This window comes from Hemiscyllium ocellatum, chromosome 5 (genome assembly GCF_020745735.1).
Source record: "Hemiscyllium ocellatum isolate sHemOce1 chromosome 5, sHemOce1.pat.X.cur, whole genome shotgun sequence".
In the NCBI taxonomy this organism is placed as follows: domain Eukaryota; kingdom Metazoa; phylum Chordata; class Chondrichthyes; order Orectolobiformes; family Hemiscylliidae; genus Hemiscyllium; species Hemiscyllium ocellatum.
The window spans coordinates 23,990,608-24,012,610 of record NC_083405.1 but is presented as its reverse complement, the minus strand read 5'-3'; the positions used below and the strand labels follow the sequence as shown (position 1 = coordinate 24,012,610).

The window sequence follows — 22,003 nt, the reverse complement described above, 5'->3', positions numbered from 1 at the left end:
ATATACACTCCCATAAGTCCAATCCCAAAATTACTCTAAATTCAGTCACTGAGTCAGGTCTCTAACCACTCCACACTACACACAATGGGTGGTTTATCAGAAAATGGTAATTTCACGAACAGCTATATTCCATTGCTCAACATTAATGACCAGAAAATCTCAGACAACACCTCCACAATTTTCAAATTAGCCTCGTGCTCTGAGAAAAAGCCCACTGGTGCTGTTGGTCCTTGGAACATACTGCCTGTTGTGTTGTGAGTCAGAATTAAAATAATCTGCGAGTTTCCATTTATTAGCAACTCATCAATCCTCATGGACTTCATATCTTGCTTATTTCACTTTCCAACTAGATGCACAGTACCTGTGGAGCCAGTCAATCCAGGAACAGCGATAGACAAAATTACAGAGAAGAATGTGTTTTGTTAAGCACAGTAGAACTTAATGAACTATGAATCAGAGGAACTTGAAGATTGGCTTCAACTGGCACCATTTGATTCCTGCATTAGCTTGAGAAAAATGGTGGGGTCAGAAAGCAATGCACAATTGAGTACAAAATTCTGTAACAATTTCCATGGTGATTGATTTTAAAGGAATACAGATCTCAACAGTCATTGCATAATTTGTATGGCATAGGCAAAATATTTCAGGTGCTCCCTTCATTTTAGGGACAAGTAAATGATCTCAGATGGATAGATTCTATATGGTGTAAACATGCTCTCTGGTGGGAAAATGGCCATATGATTGTGCACTCATATCTGGGAATCAGCCGCACCTTGATGAGTTTCTTTTTCATCTTCTTACACTAATGTTTACTTTTCCATGTAATTCATTATTAGAGATGATGAGATGGGCAGCGTTAAAGTTTCTACACACTTATCAAAGATGCGCTTACCATCTCAGGTACAGACTTACAGTAAGTTGTTTGACACCAATGTTTAATTCTAAATTTTAAATTATGAATCTGTCCATCTCCTTTACCTTCGAGGCAATACTTATTTTCTGTAATGCAAACTTACTTTTGTGAATTAATTCCATCAATAGCTCTAATCATTCTCTCATTTAGTTCCTCCTCGAATCTCCTTTTCTGTGACTTTGTTCTGAAACAGTAAAAATTATTTTCTGTTAATGTGCAGTATGGAATGCGTTTAATGAAGCAAATTCAAAACCAGGCATTTGAGAGAAAAGTTCTGAGCATTTCCGTTATGTTTTCTTTATCATCATCATATCTAAAAAACATTTGGCATGTTGTTGACATACAAAGGACTTGAAATTATGTTCAAAGTTTGTGAGAAGATTTGTAGCTCGGGTGCTCGTTGAAATTATGTTCTAGGCTAACGAGAGCCACATCAAGTTTTTAACTGTGCTGCTAGTTAATTTGTGGCTTTTACAAAGGAGTACACCTCTGCCAGTTAAAGGTGTGTGCATTTGGGGAGGTGGGGTATGTGGAGGAGGTAGATTGGTTGTTTGGACTTGGAAAAAAAAGCATTGGAATTGCAAGGAGATTCATCTGATCTGCAGTTAAAATGGACACTATTTACAATCAATGCCTTGTTCCTGGTAAGTAGTGATGGTTTGACCAATGGCATGTTGAAATATCACGGTTTCAGGAGTCATTGTGTATAAATGTTTAAGACATTCATATGAAATGTCACTTGGCTAATTTGATGGAGATGTCTGCATGCAACAACAGATAGTTAACGCCTCCCCTAAACTGTGGTAAAGGGATTTCATATAGACACAGGAGTAGGCCATTCAGCCCCTCAAACCTGTTCTGGCATTTAATGAGATCATGGCTAATCTGTGGCCTAACTCCATATTGCTGTTTTTGGCCCATTGCTCTTAATACTTTGGCTTAACTAAACCTTCTGTCTCTCAGATTTAAAACTAACAACTGATCTATGAATGTGTGTTGATGCTGCGTGACGATGCTACTCCTTTAACAAGGTTATGTTGTCTTTGTTGTTTTCCCAGAGCGGTCATAAAGACAGAGATGCCGATACATCTGGGTTTATCCAGTTAAAGAAGATTTTAGATTTAAAAAAGAAACACTTGTACAATGAAAGAGGAATGACCAGTTCTCCCAACTCAGCTTTTCTCTGGTTTGTTTTGGCTTTAGCAGTCTGGCTGTTTTGCAGCTGCTGGTCAAGTATTAGCTGGAAACCTAAAGAAGCTGCAGGACTCAAAGAAACAGCTCCATGCTGATCCTACCCCCCCCACCCCTGACATCTCTCCTGTAAAAACCTGTGTTTGAATTTACTTTTTTTGTCAAGGAGGTGTTTATGGGATGTTGCAAGTATTTGGAACAGCATCATTAAGTTGTGACAGAGTTGATTGGCTTTTCAAATAGTTACATTATTCTAAATTTGGTTTTCTTTTGTTTGTGTATAAATAAATCTTGTACTGTTTAAAACTGAGTGGTTGGGCCAGCTGCATCACTCCCAGAATATCCACTTCACACCTGCGTAAAACAACAAGAAAAATCAGGGTCAGGGCTACCTTCTTGAAATGTTTTGAGGGGGTCTGGTCCGGTCCATAACAGATTGGAGGCTCTTTGAGGGATTTGTTCTATAGTTCCAAACTGGGATGAAGATTGTTGGATTCGAAGGCAGCGAGTGGAAGGTGTGAGTGTTTTTTTGTTCTAGGTGTTGATTTTGGTTGGATTAAACAGTGTTTGGGATAGCAATGGCTGTTTTAGTTACCAAGTTTCTGGGGCTGGAAGATGTGACTTTGGGGGTTTTGCAAAAGGTGAACAAGGAAAAGTTGCTGGCATTGACAGTCAAGCTGGTGTTGGAGCTGCCTCCTTCTGTGAGGAGAGGAGAGATAATTACAGCAATAGCTCAGCATCTACATTTGATGGAAACACCATCAGAATCTTTAGAGATGGCTACAATTCAATTAAAATGAAGTAGCTTCAGTGGGGGGGGGCAACAAAAATGAAACTGTTTGAGTTATGATTAAAAACAGAGGGAAGAGAAAAGAATGAATCCCTTTAGCAAAAAAAAAAGAAGAGAGGGAGGAAAAGACGAAAGAGAGAGAGTTTGAACTTCAGAAAATAGCACTTAGACAGGAACGTCAGCTTAAAAGGATGGAGATGAAGGCTGAAGGTAAGCTTGATGAGGAAGAGAGTGAGGATGAGCAAACCCACAGTAGCCAAAGGCCTGGTGAGGATCTGTTTAAATACCAAAGAATAAAATAGAATACCATAGAATGCCTACAGTGTGGAAACAGGCCATTTGGCCCAACAAGTCCACATGGACGCTCCAAAGAGAATCCCATCCAGACCTATCCCTCTATCTAGTCATCCTATATTTCCCAAGGCTAATGTACATCCCAGAACACCAAGGGCAATTTAACATGGCTCATCCACCTAACCTGCACATCTTTGGATTGTGGGAGGAAACCAGAGCACCTGGAGGAAACCCATGCAGGGAGAATGTGCAAACTCCAAGTTGCTTGAGGCTGGCGCTGTAAGGCAGCAGTGCTAACCACTGAGCCAACATGCCACCCTTTATATATTCACACATTGGCTAAATTTGATGAGAAGGATATGGAAGCCTTTTTCATCTCATTTGAAAAGGTGGCTAAACAAATGCAATGACCAGTGACCATGTGGGTTTTGTTGATCCAAACAAAACTTGTAGGTAGAGCTAGTGAGGTATTTGCATCACTATCAGAGGAGGTGTTGAGCGTATAAGGTGGTGAAGAAAGCCCTCTTAAGTGCATATGAGCTTGTGCCAGAAGCCTACAAACAACATTTCAGGAAGCTAAGAGGGACCCTGGTCAAACCTACATTGAATTTGAAAGGATCAAACAAAGTAATTTTGATAGGTGAATAAGGGCATTAAAAATAGACCAAACCTATGACGCTCTTAGAGAGACAACTATTTTGGAAGAGTTTAAAAATTCACTTCCTGAGGTAGTGAGAACTCATGTGGAAGAGCAAAGAAATAAAACAGCAAGATTGACAGCTGATGATTATGAGTTGGTTCATAAATCAAAGTTTGGCGTCCAACATCAGTTTCAACCAGCGAGGGATAGAAACTGGGGAAAGAGAAATCCTCACATGGTAAGGGAAAGGTAGATCTTGGTGAAGACCATAAGAATACCTTGCTACAGGGTAAAAAGGAAACCCTTGAAGGGGAAAGAGAAGTTAAAAAGCTTCGGTGTTTTCACTGTAATAAAGTAGGCCACATGAAATCACAGTGTTAGTGGGTTAGGAAAAATGCGAGGAATCCAGATGTAGGAAAGCAGGATAAGCCAGTGAGTTTTATTGGAGTGGAGGCTAAAAAGCTGCACCAGAATGTACAAGCTAGTCGGATGTTGGTTAAGGAGGAAGTGTCAGATCTTCTTAAAACATATACTTGCAAAGGTAAAGTTTACTCGCACAGGCCGGAACCAGCAGGTAAAGAGGTTACAATATTAGGATATACAGGATCCTTTCAATCTTTGATGTTGAAAGATGAGGTGATATATATTTCTGAAGGACTATTGTTAGAAGACGTGCTAGTACTGGGAATTCATGGTGAGACAAGAAGTGCTCAATTGTGTAGAGTGAGGTAAGAGTGTTCCAGTGAAGAGTGGAGAAGTTGTGGTAGGAGTACTGGACAAACTCTGAGCTCCAGGAATACAATTTGCCCTTGCTAATAATTTAGTTGGTTCAAAGGTGGGAGTGCTGCTTACTGTGGTTGAAATGCCAGTGGAAACTCAGGCGACTGAACTATTGCAGGAAGCATATCCTGGGATTTTTCCTGACTGTGTGGTAACGAGGTCACAAAGTCACCAGTTGAAACAGGACAGATCAAAGAGTACAGATAAGGAAGTTGAAGTGGAGTACGAAGAGATCCTATTTGATCAAATAGTTGAGACAAACCAGGAGCAAATGGATGACAAAGCAGACATCTGTAGTTTAGAGAACTTAACTGACTTACAGCAGAAAGTTAAAAAAACTAAACCAATTGAATAAAAATAAAACATGGAAAAAGAATCTAAATGCATCCTGGTATGCTATCTTAAAAATGATGTCTTAATGAGGAAATGAAGACCATCATACATTCAGGCAGATGAGAAATGGGCAGAAGTTCATCAAGTTGTATTGCCAGTGGGTTGTAGAAAGGAGATGGTGTGGGTAGCACATGAACTACCAGTAGGAAGTCACTTAGGGGTAAGAAAAACCTAAGCTAAAATATTGGCCTGAACAAGGATGTGGTTGAATTTTGTCAGACAGGCCATACATGTCAGGTAGCTGTAAAACCACGTGCAGTAATAAAACCTGCACCTTTAATACCTCTTCCTGCATGTGAGGAGCCTTTTACAAGAGTCTTAATTGATTGCATAGGATGCCAAAACAAAATGTGGGAATCAGTATTTGGTAACAATAATGGATGTGTCCAATAGATTTCCAGAGGCCATTCCATTATGCAATATCACAGCTAAAAGGATTGAAGAGGAGTTACTCAAATTTTTCACTAGATATGGACTACCCACGGTGATACAATCAGATCAAAGGTAAAACTTCACATCAAAATTATTCATGGAAGTTATGGACAGCTTAGGAATAAAACAATTCAAATCTACTGCATACCATCCAGAACAGCAGGGAGTGATAGAAAGGTGGCATCAGACATTAAAGACCACTTTGAGGGCTTACAGTCAAGACGATCCAGATGATTGGAATAAAGGAATTCTGTTTGTACTTTTTCCCATCAGTGATGCACCAAAAGAATCGACCAAATTCAGTTCATTTGAATCAGTTTTGGGGCAAGAAGTAAGAGGACCACTAAAACTGAGTAAGGAGAAATTGGTAAGTCATAATTCAGAGACCACATATTTAGACTATGAGTCAGAATTTAGGGAATGATTAAATAGAGCAGGGGAGTTGGCTGGACAGCATTTAAAAGCACCACAGCATACAATGAAATGGGAAGTAGACAAGAAATCAAAAACTTGCAATTTTGCTATTGGGGCTAAGGTGTTAGTGTTACTTCCAGTGATAGGTGAACCTCTAAAAACAAAGTTAAGTGGACCCCATCAAGTCGAAAGGAGATTGAGTGAGGTGAACTATTTGATAAGGACTCTAGATAGAAAGAAATCTCATGGAGTGTGTCATGTCAATATACTCAAAAGATATTTTGACAGAGAAGGAAAGCAAGAGGAGAATGTATTATTGATTACAACACAGAGGGAAGAAGCAAGTTCAGAAGATTCTGAATTGGACATTCCTCAAATTAAATTGGGCAATGAGGAAGTTGTCAAAAATTGGGACAAATTATTGAGTTAACTTCTGAGGAAAATTGAAATGACCGGAAAGAGTTATTAATATCACATGGGGAGGTATATGGAAATAAGTGGAGAGATACTAATCTAATTATGCAAGATACAAGTATAGGAGATGCTGTTCCAATTAAGCAAACATCCTTACAGGCATAACCCTCTAAAGTTGGCACAGGAGATTCAAAAGGAGATTGAACACATGCTCTAAGACGTCATAATCCAATTGTGTTTCAGTGACTGGAGCTCTCTCATAGTAATAGTGCCAAAATCAGATGGTACCCAACGGTTATGTGTGGACTATCGCAAAGTCAATGCAGTTACAAAATCTGATGCGTATCCAATTCCATGTTTGGAAGACTATGTTGAAAAGGTGGGACAAGCAACTTATATTTCTAAGTTGGACTTGCTCAGAGGATACTGGCAGGCACCTTCGGCAGAAAGAGCGAAGACAATTTCGGCTTTTGTAAAGTAGAGTGGACTGTATCAATTTAAAGTCAAACCTGTTTGGTATGAAAATGCGGCCACCACATTTCAAAGACTAAACAATAAGGTCATTTCTGGGTTATCCAATTGTGTCATACATATTGATGACCTGGCGATTTTTAGTCACAGATGAAAAGAACATTTGCAACATTTATTAGTATTGTTTGGTTGACTTCGGGAGGCAGGCGTGGTGATAAACCTGGTTAATAGTGAATTTGCCAAAGCCCAAGTTACCTTCCTGGGCTATATTATTGGACATGGACAAATGGCTCTATGGAATGCAAAAACAAAGGTAATTGGGGAGTTTCCCATACCATCGGAAAAAAGAGCAGTACTACGGTTCCTGGGATTTTAATGGAAATTTGTTCCAAACTTTAGCAGTGTGGCTGCTCCACTCACTGAATTACTAAAGAAAGGCAAGAGGTTTCAGTGGGCAGCAGACTGTCAGAAGACATCTGACAGCCTGAGAGCTCTGTTAATCACTGCCTCAATATTACCCACACTTAATTAGGCAAGGGCTTTCGAGGTGGCTATTGATGCAATTGATGTGGGTGTCAGAGCTGTACTCTTACAGGAAGACAATGAGAAGATGGAAAGACCTATTGGGTATTTCTCCAGGAAACTGAACATTCATCAACAGAAATATTTGACAGTTGAGAACAAGACTTGGTGTTGGCATTACAACATTTCAATGTTTATTTACCAGTAGTGTATCTGACACAATCACATACACTGATCATAACCCATTGAGGCTTGTGGAGAAATTTAAGGACAAAAAATCCAGACTGTTTAGATGGCACTTGTGGTTATAGCCATTCAGTTTGAAATTTGTGCATGCGACAGGATGAGAAAACGTGATTGCCAACACATTGCCGAGGCTTGGATGAAAAATGGCGATGTTCGGTGGGAAGACTAAATGGACAGAACCAGAATATAGTGGTGCATGTTTGCATATTTACAGTCAATATAATAAGCGTGTGTGTTTTGGTGTAGTGACAGTGTAAGATTAAGAGGTTTTAAAACTAAGCAATCTTTCGATATTGATGGTTCATTTTTTAAGGGGGAGGTGTGACGATGCTGCTCCTTTAACAAGGTAATGTTATCCTTGGGTATTTATTTTCCAGAGAGGTCGTAAAGACAGAGGTTCTGATATGTCTGGATTTATCTGCTTGAAGAAGCTTTTAAGTTTAAAAGAAACACTTGTACAATGAAAGGGAAAGTTCTCCCAGCTCAGCTTTTCTCTGGTTTAGATTGGTTTTAGCAGTCTGGCCGTTTTGCAGCTGCTGGTCAAGGTTTAACTGGAAACCCAGAGAAGCTGCTGGACCCAAAGAAACAGTCCCATGCTGATTCCAGCCCCCCCCACCCCACCCACCTCTTTCTCTCTAGCATCTCTCCTGTAAGAAGCTGTGTTTGAATTTACCTTTTCTGCTATGGGGGCATTTATGGAGATATTGCAAGTATTTGAAAAAGCATCATTAAGTTGGGATAGAGTTGACTGAGTTTTCAAATAGTTACGTTTTTCTAAATTCGGTTTACTTTTGTTCGTGTTTAAATAAATTCCATTTTGTTTATAAATCCGTGGTGGGGGCCAATTGCATCACTCCTGGCACATACACTTTTCCCCTGCTTAAAAAAACTAGAAAAGTTATGGTCTGGGCTACCTTCTTGAAATGTTTGAGGGGATCTGACCTGGTCCATAACAAATATGTAAACAATTCCTGCACTCACACTATTACTAGCACAATCTCAGAGCTAGTGTTCCAAAACTTCAGAAATCCACAGATGAAAATAGATGGCTTTCACATTGATATCAGGAAAATTGTCTTTTGAGAAAGTGGCCCAGATTTTCTGTTCAGCGGTGGTGCTGCCCACAGAGAGTTTTGCACACTTATTCTTTTTGCACTCTTCTATCAGAACTTCTGATTGGATTAACATAACACCCACTTAGGACACTGATGGCTGTAGGAGAGGACACACAAACAGGAGCAGCACAGAGGACATGCCCCACATCAGCTGTACATTTTTAAAGATGTCAATGGTTTTCAGTGACTGAGTGAGGAAGCAGGTGAGTAACTGAAAGATTGAGTGGGAACGTGTATCGTTGTCAAAGGTAATTGTGGTGAGTCTGTTGGGAGGTGGACTGTTGGGTTGGGGGGGACTGGTGATCGCGTTGAGGGCCAGGGTCAGGTTTGGTGAGGAGGTATACTCAGTTCACAGATTATTAAGTTGAGAAGAACACTTGGTCATGTTTGAGGGAGCAAATTGGGTCAGACCGGCAACTTCATGGATCTAATTGGGTAGAGGAATCTGAAGGGTAGTTGGGTGTGGAATGGGAATGCTATGTGTGTGGTATGTTGTGTTGAGTCACACTTTCAATCACTGAGTTACACCAAATATTAAACTGTGTTTTTCTTTCAGGGTAAACATCTATGTAACAGACCTGTATGTAGTCCATGTCTTGAATATTCCAAGGAGTGGCAAGTGTAGTCAGATTGCCACTCTGCTCATATTTTATGCATTAGTACTGGACTCTGCTATTCCAGCTAAGATTTCAGTCCTGAAAATGTGTTGCTGGAAAAGCGCAGCAGGTCAGGCAGCATCCAAGGAGCAGGAGAATTGATGTTTCGGGCATGAGCCCTTCTGCAGCAATTCCTAAAGAAGGGCTCATGCCCGAAACGTCGATTCTCCTGCTCCTTGGATGCTGCCTGACCTGCTGCGCTTTTCCAGCAACACATTTGCAGCTCTGATCTCCAGCATCTGCAGTCCTCACTTTCTCCTAGAAGATTTCAGTCCTACCTCCTTCAGAAATGGGGAGTTTAGCTAAAATCACCAATGTACCCTTGTAGTGCAGGATAACCTAGGCAGGTCAATTCATGCTTCCTCTTGTAGCAATTGGTCACCCTGAGATTTAAGTGTCCAGTAACATTGTCAGACTTTGACATGGGCTGCGGGTAAGTAATATGCAAGGTAAATGTGGGGTTAGGGTAGCAGATCCGTGAGGAGTTACAGTGCCAGGTTTGTATGGCTTCAGGTGGGTAAGGTGCCAGGGATGTGTTGGAGTGTTTGGAGGTGGTGTGGGGATGTTGTCAGGACCAGTGAGGCTTCATGCCAGTGGGGCTTTAGGCCAATAGGTTCTGGGGTGATGGTGGTGAAATTTAGTTGGTGGGAGGGGATTGTGGCTGTCAGGGTCCCAGGCTGTAAGGGGTCAGGAGAAGTGTAGTTTTGGTGTGTGTGTGTGGCTCCAGATGCAGGGCAAATGTCCAATTAAATCTTCAATTTCCTGCAATTCCCATAAAATGTGCTGTATCAGGGATTCTAAGCTCCTGACATGCAACACGCATCTGTGCTGCTCCAGTAACCAACTGGCCGTCAGAAGATCTGGGCCCATGCTTTCAATAGTGAGGTCTGCAAGACACATTTGCCTGGTGTTCAGGGTAGCACAATAGCCCCATCAGAAATTTAAACTCCCTGAGCAGTTACGGCAACTGTACATATTTCAGGATTTCCGATGAGACCTAAAGAGTAATAGCAACTTAGGTATAATCTATCCTCGCTCCAGTACTAGCAGATCTAGGCCAGAGAATTCAAAGTTGCAAATGAAGTAGGACGTCAGACACCAACCTTTCTGTGCGTCGATGGAAATGGTACTGAACCATGGGTACATCCTGCAAAAATGGAATATCATTTGATCATTGTTATCTTGAAAATAAAAATCAAAACAGTAACAAAACACCACTTTGCCACACATTTGACATAATTTCGCTGTGTTTTTTCAAAATGTTCTCATCCCTCTGGGGCTGAAATTTATGGAATCTGAAATTTGAGGCAGCACTCAGATTTAATTTTTTTTTACTTCATGCAACATCCCAACTTGCTTTAGGGAAGAGCTAGGTGAGCTAACTGGTGAGTATATCTGTGGGTGCTCAGGAATATGAATGGAACCTATCAGTTATTATCCCAATAGCCAAACAGAGCTAGTGTGGCCTCCACTTAGGGATTAGTAAGATTTGAGTACTGTATTGGAGAAAAGTAAATTATTGTCGAAGGGTTAAATTAACTATGCAAAGTAGCCAGTTGCACTGTTAGGAACATTAACAAAAAGCAGCTTTAATTTTCCCTTTAAACTTTTCTGGGCTTCACTCCCACAACTGATCTTGCATTGTGCTCTTCAAACTTCCTGCTACATGTTACTACAGCATCTATATAGGGGCACACTGATATTTTAATAATGTTACCATTTCGCAGCAATGGGCAGGCCTTACATTGCTAGACAATGGCAGACAGGCGTTGTTTTCCATTGTACTGCTACTGCCATGGCAGCCAGTGGTTAGTGGAGTTCCACAGGGGTCAGCGTTGGGGCCACAACTATTCACACTATACATTAACAATCTGAACAAAGGAACTGAGTGCATTGTTGATACGTTTGCAGATGACACACAGAGAGGTGAACAAGTAGAGTTGGGGGAGCAGGGAGGCTACAGAAGGATAGGGACAGACCAAGAGAGAGGGCAAAGAAGTGGTAGATGAAATACAACGTGGAAAAGTGTAATTTTCTAAATGGGAAAAGCCTTCAGAAATCTGAAGCACAAAGGGACTTAGGGGTTCGAGTTCAGGAGTTTCTTTAGGTTAACTTGTCGGTTCAGTTGGCAGATGGGAAGGCAAATGCGATGTTAGGATTCATTTCAGGAGGGCTGGAATGTACTCCTATGGCTGTACAAAGCTCTGGTCAGACTGCATTTGGCTTACTGTGAGCAGTTTTGGGCTCCATATCTAACAAAGGATATGCTGACCTTGGAGGGGGTTCAGAGAAGGTTCATAAGAACAATCCCAGGTATGAAGGACTTGTCATATGAGGAGTGATTGAGGACTCTGGTTCTCTACTTGATGCAGTTTAGAAGGATGATGCTAGGACCTCACTGAAACTTATAAAATACTGAGAGGCCTGGAGAGAGTGGACATGGAGAAGATGTTTTCACTTTTAGAAGAGACCAGGACCCCAGAGCACAGCCTCAGAGTAAAAGCATGGCCCTTTAGAATGAGATGAGGAGGAATTTCTTTAGCCAGAGGGTGGTGAATCTGTGGAATTGATTGCCACAAAAGGTTGTGGAGGCCAAGTCACTGAGTATATTTAAGACAAAGATGGATAGGTTCTTGAGTCATAAGGGTACCAAGGATTACAGGGAGCAGGTAGGAGAATATGATTGAGAACTTCCAGCTCGGCGAACAGAACCACAACAATGAGAAACATATCAGCCATGATCAAAAGGCAGAGTGGACTCATTGTGCTGAACGTCCTAGTTCTGCTCCTATAACCCATGACCTTTTAGTGTTGGAATTTAAGCTTCTATTTCTCAGTCCTATCTGGATGTTTCCATTTTGCAATAACCATCGATTATAGCCACATGATCCATAAACTGGTTTTTGTTTTGAATTCAATTGGAATCACCATTATTTTGCCGATCCTCTTATTTTTAAAATTGGATTTCATGTTCTCTCTGTCCCAAACCCCTCACCCTATGCTCTGCATTAATCACCAAGTAGGTAGCCAACATACTATAAAGCTACTAATTTTCCATTCATCCCTATATTAAGTTTTGTGCATGGGATTCATAAATGGGATGCATGGTGGCTCAGTGGTTAGCACTGCTGCCTCACAGTGCCAGGGACCCAGGTTTGACTTTAGGCTCGGGTGACTGAGTGTGTGGAGTTTGCACATTCTCCCTGTGTCTGCGTAAGTTTTCTCTGGGTACTGCGGTTTCCTCCCATAGTACATGCAGGTCAGGTGAATTGGCCATGCTAATTCACCTGACAGGGTACAGGGATGTGTAGGTTAGGCACATTAGTCAAGGGAAATGGGTGGGTGAATGAATCTGGGTGGGATACTCTTTGGAGAGTCAGTGTGGACTTATTGGGTCTAATGGCCTGTTTCCACACTGCAGGGATTCTATGATTCTATGAAAGCTCACATCCAATCACTTCACAGCACAAATAGAAGCCTGCTGTTACCAAAATGAGGTGGCACATCAGTCAGCTCATGTATTTATAGTTTTCCGCGACTCAGTAGATTTAAATTCATTTCATCTTATATTATTTCTAGCTGTCCTGGTGAGCAACAGAATTTATAAGAAAAGACAAATGAGCCTTGACAATCCGTAGTTAAATGTCATCCTGTTCTTCTTAAATATTTTAGGTTGACTCTTAAGTAAATTTCTCTTAAAAGCTTATCAATAATATTTTTAATGGTTAGTATTTCTCTCATTGTACTCTTAGGCTTCAGAATATGCTAACTAACAATATAGCAGGAAGATTAAAATGCAGGCACTATGGCTGGAATTTTAGGTCCAATTGTGTGTTGTTGAGGTAGTTGTGACACCAAAATACTGACACTCTTCACAGTGACACACACACACACACACACACACACATTGGAGGAGGACATCGTTGATCTCAAGCAATCCGATTAAGCTGGTTAAGATATTCCTCAAACATTTCTCAATGTGAGGTGGGAAGGTGGGGTGTGGAATTTTCACAGAAGTGCAAGGGTTGTATTGCTTGTGTCGGACAGACCGGGTTAAAGGAGGCTGGTACATAGCAGGGAGCCCAGAACGTTCATGCAGGGAATGACCTAAAAAGATTGAAAGGTGTATAAGAGGACAGGCCATTGACAAACAGGTGTCCTGGGTGTAGTGCACAGGGTGTAGAGAATGAGCAGTAAGTGTACAGGCAGTGTGGGGGAGTGTGTGGAGAATGAGCAGTAAGTGCACAGACAGTGTGGGGGATGTGGAGAATGAGCAGAAAGTGTACAGACAGTGTGGGGGATGTGGGGAATGTGCAGAAAGTGTACAGACAGTGTGGGGGATGTGGAGAATGAGCAGTAAGTGTACAGACAGTGTGGGGGATGTGGGGAATGTGCAGAAAGTGTACAGACAGTGTGGGGGATGTGGAGAATGAGCAGTAAGTGCACAGATAGTGTGGGGGATGTGGAGAATGAGCAGAAAGTTTATAGACAGTGTGGGGGATGTGGAGAATGAGCAGATAGTGTACAGACAGTGTGGGGGATGTGAAGAATGAGCAGATAGTGTACAGACAGTGTGGGGGAGGATGTGAAGAATGAGTAGGAAGTGTACAGTGTGGGGAATGTGGAGAATGAACAGTAAGTGTATAGGCGGTGTGGCGGAGTGTGTGGATAAAGAGTAGTGTCCAATGTGTGAGGGGCATGGAGAATGAACAGGGGCAAACATCAGAAGTTTGATGTTTGAGAGGAGTGGCACGGTGGCTCAGTGGTTAGCACTGCTGCCTCGTAGTGCCAGCATCCCAGTTCAATTCCAGCGTGACTGGCTGCATGGAGTTTGCACATTCTCCTTGTGTCCATGTGAGTTTTCTCCAGGTGCTCTGGTTTCCTCCCACAGTCCAAAAATGTGCAGGTCAGGTGAAGTGGCCATGCTAAATTGCCCATAGTGTTAGATGAATTAGTCAAGAGGAAATGGGTCTGGGTGGGTTACTCTTCAGAGGGTTGGCGTGGACTGGTTGGGCCAAAGGGTCTGTTTCCACACTGTAGGGAATCTAATCATCTTTTGGGTTCAGTTGTGATTGAGCATCAGGACGGCAGAAGAAAGGGACAAGGGGCAGAATGCACTTAGAGGCCATACCCTGGATCTACCAGTGATGATAAACCTACATAGGATGACCAAAACCAGTAGCACAAGATTATTCAACTCACCAAGCAGATGGTCATAGTGATAAATGGTAACGAGCATTCTAGAAACAAGTATTCAGGTTAGAATTGGTGGTGACGTGGGAAAAGATGGGTTGATTAGAAGTCAGGGTGGATGTCTTAAGGGGAAAATAATTAACTAACTCCCTGAAGTTTTTTTAAAGAGGTTGCAGAATGGGCCAATAAGGGTAACACTCTTTTCTGTTCATTTTCCATGCCCCCTCACACATTGTACACTGCTCATTCTCCACATCCCCCACACTGTGTACATTTATTGCTCATCCCCCACACTTACTGTTCATTCTCCACATCCCCCCACACTGTCTGTACACTTGCTGCTTATTCTCCGCACATCCCCCCACACTGTCTGTACACTTGCTGCTTATTCTCCGCACACTCGCCCACACTGTCTGTACACTTACTGCTTATTCTGCACACACTCCCCCACACTGTCTGTACACTTACTGTTCATTCTCCACACACTCCCCCACACCGTCTGTACACTTATTGTTCATTCTCCACACACTCCCCCACACTGTCTGTACACTTACTGCTCATTCTCCACACTGTCCCACACTGTCTGTACATTTACTGCTCATTCTGCACATCCCCCACACTTACTGTTCATTCTCCACATCCCCCCACACTGTCTGTACACTTACTGCTCATTCTCCACACTCTCCCACACTGTCTGTGTCCGGAAGTATTCATGGACCAGAAAGTGTTTGATATAATGCCACACAACAGGCTTGTGAGCAAAGTTGTAGGTCACATAACAAAAAGGAACAGTTGCAAGATGGGTATGAAACTGACTGAGTGAAAAGAAACAGAGGATCATGGTCAATAGATTTTTTTTTGGGTTGGAGGAAGATGTTAGTGGGATAGTATTGGGATCCTTGCTTTACTGAACTCATATTAATCTTGATGCGAAGGGGACAACTTCAAAATCTGCAGATTTTGTGGAATGTGGAAGAATAGTAAAACGTGAGGAAGACAGCCTAGAATGCCAATAGGTTAGTGAAAGCGGCAGATAGGTGACACATGAGGTTCAATGCAGAGAAGTGTGAGCTGGTGCATTTTAGTAGGAAGAACGTCGAAATACAATAAGAAATAAGGGCTTCAATTCTGAGGGGAGTGCAGGAACGAGGGACCTCGGCTTATCCATGCACAGATATGAAAGGTAACAGGACAGGTTGACATAGCAATTAATAAGCACGCAATATCCTTGGCTTTATTAATAGGAAGCATCAAACACAAAACCAAGGAGGTGATGTTAAATTTGTACAAGACACTTGTTAGATTCAGCTGGAGTATAGTGCACAGTTTTGGGTACCATATCATAGGAAGGATGTGGGCGCATCAGAGAGTGAGCAGACATGATATATAAGAACTGTCCCAGAGATCAGAAATTTCAGTTATGAGGATAGACTGAAGACATTGAGATTGTTCTCCTTGGATAGATGAAGGCTAAAAGGAACTCTGATAAAAGTTTTCAAAATTGTCAGGGGGCTGGATACAAAAGATAGGGAGAAACTATTCCTGCGCATAAAAGATCAAGAACCAGAGGGCATGAATTTAAAAAGATTTGCAAAAGATGCAAATGCGAGATGAGAAAAAAACAACATTTTCACACAGTGAGTATTTTGGATATGGAATGCACTGCCTGGAAGTGAGGTGGAAGCAGGTTCGTTTGAAACATTCTGGGAGGGTGTTGGATGATTACTGGACATAAATAATGTGCAAAAGTATGGGGAAAATCAGAAGTTTGGCAGGAAATAGTGATGCTCATTTGAAGACCTGGTACAGACACAATGAGCTGAACTGACCTCCTCTGTGGTTTGTGCCCTCATCATGAAAACCTTGCATCTCGCAGAATGGCTCACCGTATCTGGCCAGTCACCATCAAATAATTTGTAGCTTTAAGCTTCTTTTCTTCTGGCTTTCAAGGATTATCTGGAGATCTTGGTAGCTTCCCACAAGTAGCAGTGCACCACAGTATCTCACTGGATCGTCTGTCAAATTTGTGGCACTGCTAGCACAGGGGGAAGTGAGTTTTGCTCCTATTTGACTATGAAGGCACCCAGTGACCTGCAGGTATAATCATCTCCAGTAGGATCTTTTACTCCCTCAATTTTCAGATGGTCTCCAACAACATCAAGAGCTTATTTTCCTGGTAACTGCCATGACTCCTTCATTTTCTATGAATCTAGACTGCCACAGTTTAAAGTTTGTGGATAGATCCTGGGGCATAACCAGTATCCCTTGCAGAGATGGCTATCTGCCTCTATAAAACCTTGGGTTGAGGCACAGAATGAGACAACCAAAACAATCTTCTCATTAGGAAAACCATTGAATGGGTCATCAGGGGGTTCTAAAGATGCAACTCCAGTATCTGGAGCAGAAGGGTGGTGCCCTGCAGTTATACTCATGTGGGGATCTCCTTCTTTGTAATGGTTTGCTAGGTTGTCCATATCATGGAACTTGACGTGTGATAAGACATGTGTTGCTGCTGGTATTGATAGACCTCTTTTACAGTGACAGTGCCACCTTTTTCTGCACACTAACATTAGGCTACTCACTGAGTGTCATCTATCAAACTCCAGATGCTGAGCCAACAAGGTGACTGTTTAAGAATGGTGTACAGTTAAGATGGTGTATCCCTGGATCATAGACATTCCTCCTGGCCCAGTGATGCTGAGAGAGAAGTTCTTCTAGGGTTGCAAGGACACAAAAAGGGATCATGGCCATACATCTTGAACTGGAGAAGCCTCTTCTGTGCTGGGTAACTGCAATTCAGTATTTGATATTTTATAGTCTCTGTAGTCATCATCTGTGCCTATTTCATCAGGGCCCTACTTGCCTATGGTCTCCAAGCCTGGCTACTTCAATCACTTGCCTCTCAATTAGTGTGATGATGTGAAGAAAGGATACCCCTCCACTTGTGTTGGCCCCTCTCAGACATTATGTGGCCATTCCTCCTGCAAGGACAAAAGAGAGGGAGATAAGGGCACTGCTGTCCTCTATGCCCAATGGCAGGTGCTCCCATTTGTCGAGCTAGACTTTAAAGGATACGCAGAAAATCACTGAGCATATGCTGCGATTTTACTGTAATTATAGTAGCCATCAGAGAGTGAGACTGTGCTAGAAGTTTGTAACTACATTAATTCAAGACAAATAGGTCTCCTGAAAGATCATCATGAATATAATGTAAATAAATACCATTCAGAGAAACACCTCTAGGACTGAGCAGAGTTTATCTGAACAGACAAACCCATATCAAAAACATGGTGGCATTGCTGGAGACATCCATCTGGAGTATGTGGTTTCTCCTTCTGAAAACAGTTTGAAAAGACTTCTCAAATAGTTTAAGTAGAATATGCTGATGTAGCAGGCACCAGCTGTGTAGTCACTGCTCTGGCCACAGTCCTTTAGTATCACCGAAAGACCGAAGAAAGCAGATTGATGGCTTCAAAGCTTCATTTGAAACAACAGCAACTTCAGTCAGAACATTCCCAAATGCAATAAGCCTCAGTGCAGAACATGTCCTTCTCAAACAAGTGTTCACAAGATCTCAGAGACCATCAGTCAATCCCACCAACATGCAATGTCTACTTTAGCCCTAGGAAGAACCTTGCTTTTTAATATGTCCAGTTTAATCAGTGGTCCAGAAACCTGGAGAATTGACAGACTCCATTAATAATTATTTTAAAAGATTGGTTAGTTCATGTAGTTGAAACGTGCTGAAGAATGAGCTGATTTGATATAGAATAGTGGCTGATGTAATCAACAATTAAATCTAACTTTTTGCAGTTTGAATAAACTTTGAAGAAAAGTCATATCAGATTTGTCAAACATTAACTGTTTCTCTCTCCACAGATGCTGCCAAACCTGCTGAATCTCTCCAGTGTTCTGTGTTCAAGAAAACTTGTAACTGAATAAGTCAGTCCAGCAGCAAAAAACAGGATGCAATTTTGGCCTTTTAGTTGGATAGAACCAAAGATATCCACTCCACCCACAGAAAGCTCAGCAGAGTCAGGGAAAAGGTGGAATGTGCATTCAGAAATGCTTGCATTGCAAGAAGACAATGCTGATGGTGTGACAGTGAGTGCAGAAGGTTCTTATGATGGTGATATTGGATACATCCAACAGTCTTAGCTATTTTCAAATTACAAGGCAACATTGTCCAAACTGACACTGAGTGACTGGGGAGTACAATAAGAAGATAATACTGACAGTATGGACTTTGTAAGCCTATTGAATTCATGGAAAGCATAAAGAACACAACAAGGAATTTTGGTCAGTTCTTCCTCAACCGAAAGCTTTGATACTATATTAGAACTGTATCCATGAATGGCAGGGGAAAGCTATGCAATGATTGAAATGGAGGCTTTGGCTGTTACTTGGGCATGAGACAAATTATCTAATTGACTGGGGTATGTTTTCAGGTTGAAATGGACCATACATCCTTGGTCAAAATGCCTTTGGGGATCCAATGACTCAGGCTTCCTTTGATACGCTATAACTATGTAGCCATCTATATTCCAAAGAATACACAAATTATTAGTTTTTCACCACATTTAAATGAAAGGAAATGTTTGGCAACAACCATGATTCCTGCAATATTTATGTCTCTGGATGCAATCAAAATAGATTAACAGATGGTGACAACAGGTGAACAGATCCCAGCATTGAAGAATAGCCAGCAATCAGACAGCACGCAGAGAGCAGCAACAGAGCAGAGGCAGAATGGACAAGTAATTGCCATTACCTGAGTGATTTGAGCATGACCAAACCAGAATGAACAGTGGCTGAATTGGCATTGTCGCTTTACAAGGTATCATACCACAAGCTGCAAAGCCACATAAGGAGCAGGTCAGTATTCTTTTCTAGACCATGGGAGATTGTGCAGATGGCATTCTAGTCAGACAAGGGATTCACAAGGAAATAGCTTGCATCTGTCAAAGTACTTAAAACATTCAATGTCTACTTCAATCTTTCAAAAAAAACACCACTGTTAAAGTATAATTAGCACTTTCAGTAAGTAGGAGTGTGTGTAAATTTGTTCATTAATGATCTATATTGGCTGCCAAAAATTGCAAATATCCAACTTAAAGGAAGAATTAATCAGAAATACGGTGGAAGTTTTAGAAGGGGCATGATTGCATTTTCAGCATTTGAGGGATGACTTGCCATTGTCCAAGGGCAAACAACTGACCAGGTAAGCAGAGGTTTGAAAACAGAGGTTTGATGATACGAAAGTCGGTGGAGTTGTTGACAGTGAGGAAGGATGTGGCAGGTTACAGCAGGATATAGATAAGCTGCAGAGCTGGGCAGAAAGGTGGCAAATGGAGTTCAATGTAGCTAAGTGTGAAGTGATTCACTTTGGTAAGAGTAACAAGAAGATGGAGTACTGGGCTAGTGGTCGGATACTTGGTAGTGTGGATGAGCAGAGGGATCTTGGTGTCCATGTACACAGATCTCTGAAAGTTGCCACCCAGGTAAATAGTGCTGTGAAGAAGGCATATGGTGTACTGGGCTTTATTGGTAGAGGAATTGAGTTCCGGAGTCCTGAGGTAATGTTGCAGTTGTATAAGACTCTGGTGCGGCCGCATCTGGAGAATTGTGTGCAGTTTGGTCGCCATCCTATAGAAAGGATGTGGAGGCACTGGAACGGGTGCAGAGGAGGTTTGCCAGGATGTTGCCTGGTATGGTAGGAAGATCATATGAGGAAAGGCTGAGGCACTTGGGGCTGTTTTCATTGGAGAAAAGAAAGTTTAGGGGTGACTTGATAGAGGTGTACAAGATGATTAGGGGTTTCAGCTATTACGAGGGGGCATAGCTTTAAATTAAGGGGTGGTAGGTATAGGACTGATGTTAGGGTAGATTCTTTACTCAGTGAGTCGTGAGTTCATGGAATGCCCTGCCAGTAACAGTGGTCGACTCTCCCTCTTTATGGGCATTTAAACGGGCATTGGATAGGCATATGGAGGAAAGTGGGCTAGTGTAGGTTAGGTGGGCTTGGATCGGTGCAATATCGAGGACCGAAGGGCCTGTACTGCGCTGTATTTTTCTATGTTCTATGGAACAGTTCAGTAATTTCGGGTGACAGGGAGATTCCTTACTAAAAACGTGACTGACTGCGATTTGTTGGGCTCTGCAATAAAGCATGGCTGCAGTGATACTGTCTCCACGGCAATGGTTGCTCTGCTGAGTCAAAGTGGGCTAACACTTCAGTTCTTCCACCCCTGTTCCCACTTCTGCAGGTGCTAATTGGTTGTCAAACCTGTCTTCATACAAACAAAGTAATCAACCCCGTGAAACTCATGCTCATTTCTGTTTGGGTCTACAAGGAATTTGGATTTCTGTTTCAGGGAAAATCCAGCTTAAAGGGTAAGGGTCCACGGGTGTGGGTAGGTGAGGGAGGGGCACCTGGATTGGACACCGGGTGCTGAAAAGGGGAGATACCACCCTTAACAAGGTTTTCCCTAAGTTTTACCTGGTGATTTCACAATATGTCTGGGCACCTCTTCACTGCTCATAAAATACCAGCATTGCGAGGAGGACACCCTTCAGCAGACAGTAACTGTTCACTACAGAGCTTCAATTCATTCAAAGGAGGGCCATCCGAACTCTCCCACAGATGCCATGCCCCTTAAGTTTATATCCCCAAACGCACCCCCATCATTCTAACAGCTGGTGGGTAAAATATTCCACCCCTGGTGTTAACAAATGACTGATAAACAGTGTGTCTTCTTTCATTTTACAGTTTTTCAGATGCTCCATCAAAATTTTCATTCACTTTTAATCACAATTCAGGGCTGTACAATTATTCCATTACTTTCAATTGATTTAAGAGGACAGAATGACATTTCAGAGCAGCCACATCACACTAGCCACACATATATTTCAGTCTTTTCCATTTAATTTAGCATTTGTTGTAGCTGCAGCTACAAATTATGAATTGTGAAGAAACAATTCAGTCATGGTATTCACCAGTACTGATAAAACGCTCATTGGGCTTAACAGGGTTATAGATCTAGAAACCTGATATACGTTCAAAAAGTACAGTTGTTCTTATGAATTCAAACAACATGTAAACATTATAGACTAATCTAGAAAACAATTGATACCAGGACTGTACAAAATTAAGTGGTTGAGAGATACTTAATGCTGAAGAATGAAATTTTATCTCACAGTTTTCATTGTCAGCATCAAGCACCAGAGGCCAGGGACAAGATCAGATTGAGGTGAATGGAAATTTCTTCCTTGCCATTCCAACAATGTTTAATTCTCATGGTACATTGACTGCTTGGATGTCACACTGTAGATGTCCCACATTCTCAACACCGACCTGAAGGCTGGAAATTGTTGTCCCTTTGTAGGTAGGTTGGCAGTCAGAGATAATGTAAAATTGCATGGAAAGACAGGAGGCACTAGAGGTATGTGCCAGGCAGTGCACCCATCCTTGTGCCAGTTGAGGCTTTCAAATGGTCAATTAATGGCCACTTCCCACTAGTGTCCATGCCACATGGCTAC

General features: G+C 41.9%; 1 protein-coding gene across 1 annotated transcript in view; it reads right to left on the bottom strand.

Annotated features, from left to right (window-relative positions):
• The window catches only part of LOC132815957 (adenylate cyclase type 2-like), a 624,569-nt gene that overhangs the window by 91,738 nt on the left and 510,828 nt on the right, over positions 1 to 22,003 (bottom strand). Inside the window, exons 12-13 of the mRNA XM_060825336.1 lie at positions 10,375 to 10,418; positions 1,017 to 1,097 (exon numbers count right to left, since the gene is read on the bottom strand). Coding sequence (XP_060681319.1) covers positions 1,017 to 1,097; positions 10,375 to 10,418 — 125 coding nt within the window. The remainder of the gene's footprint in view (positions 1 to 1,016; positions 1,098 to 10,374; positions 10,419 to 22,003) is intronic.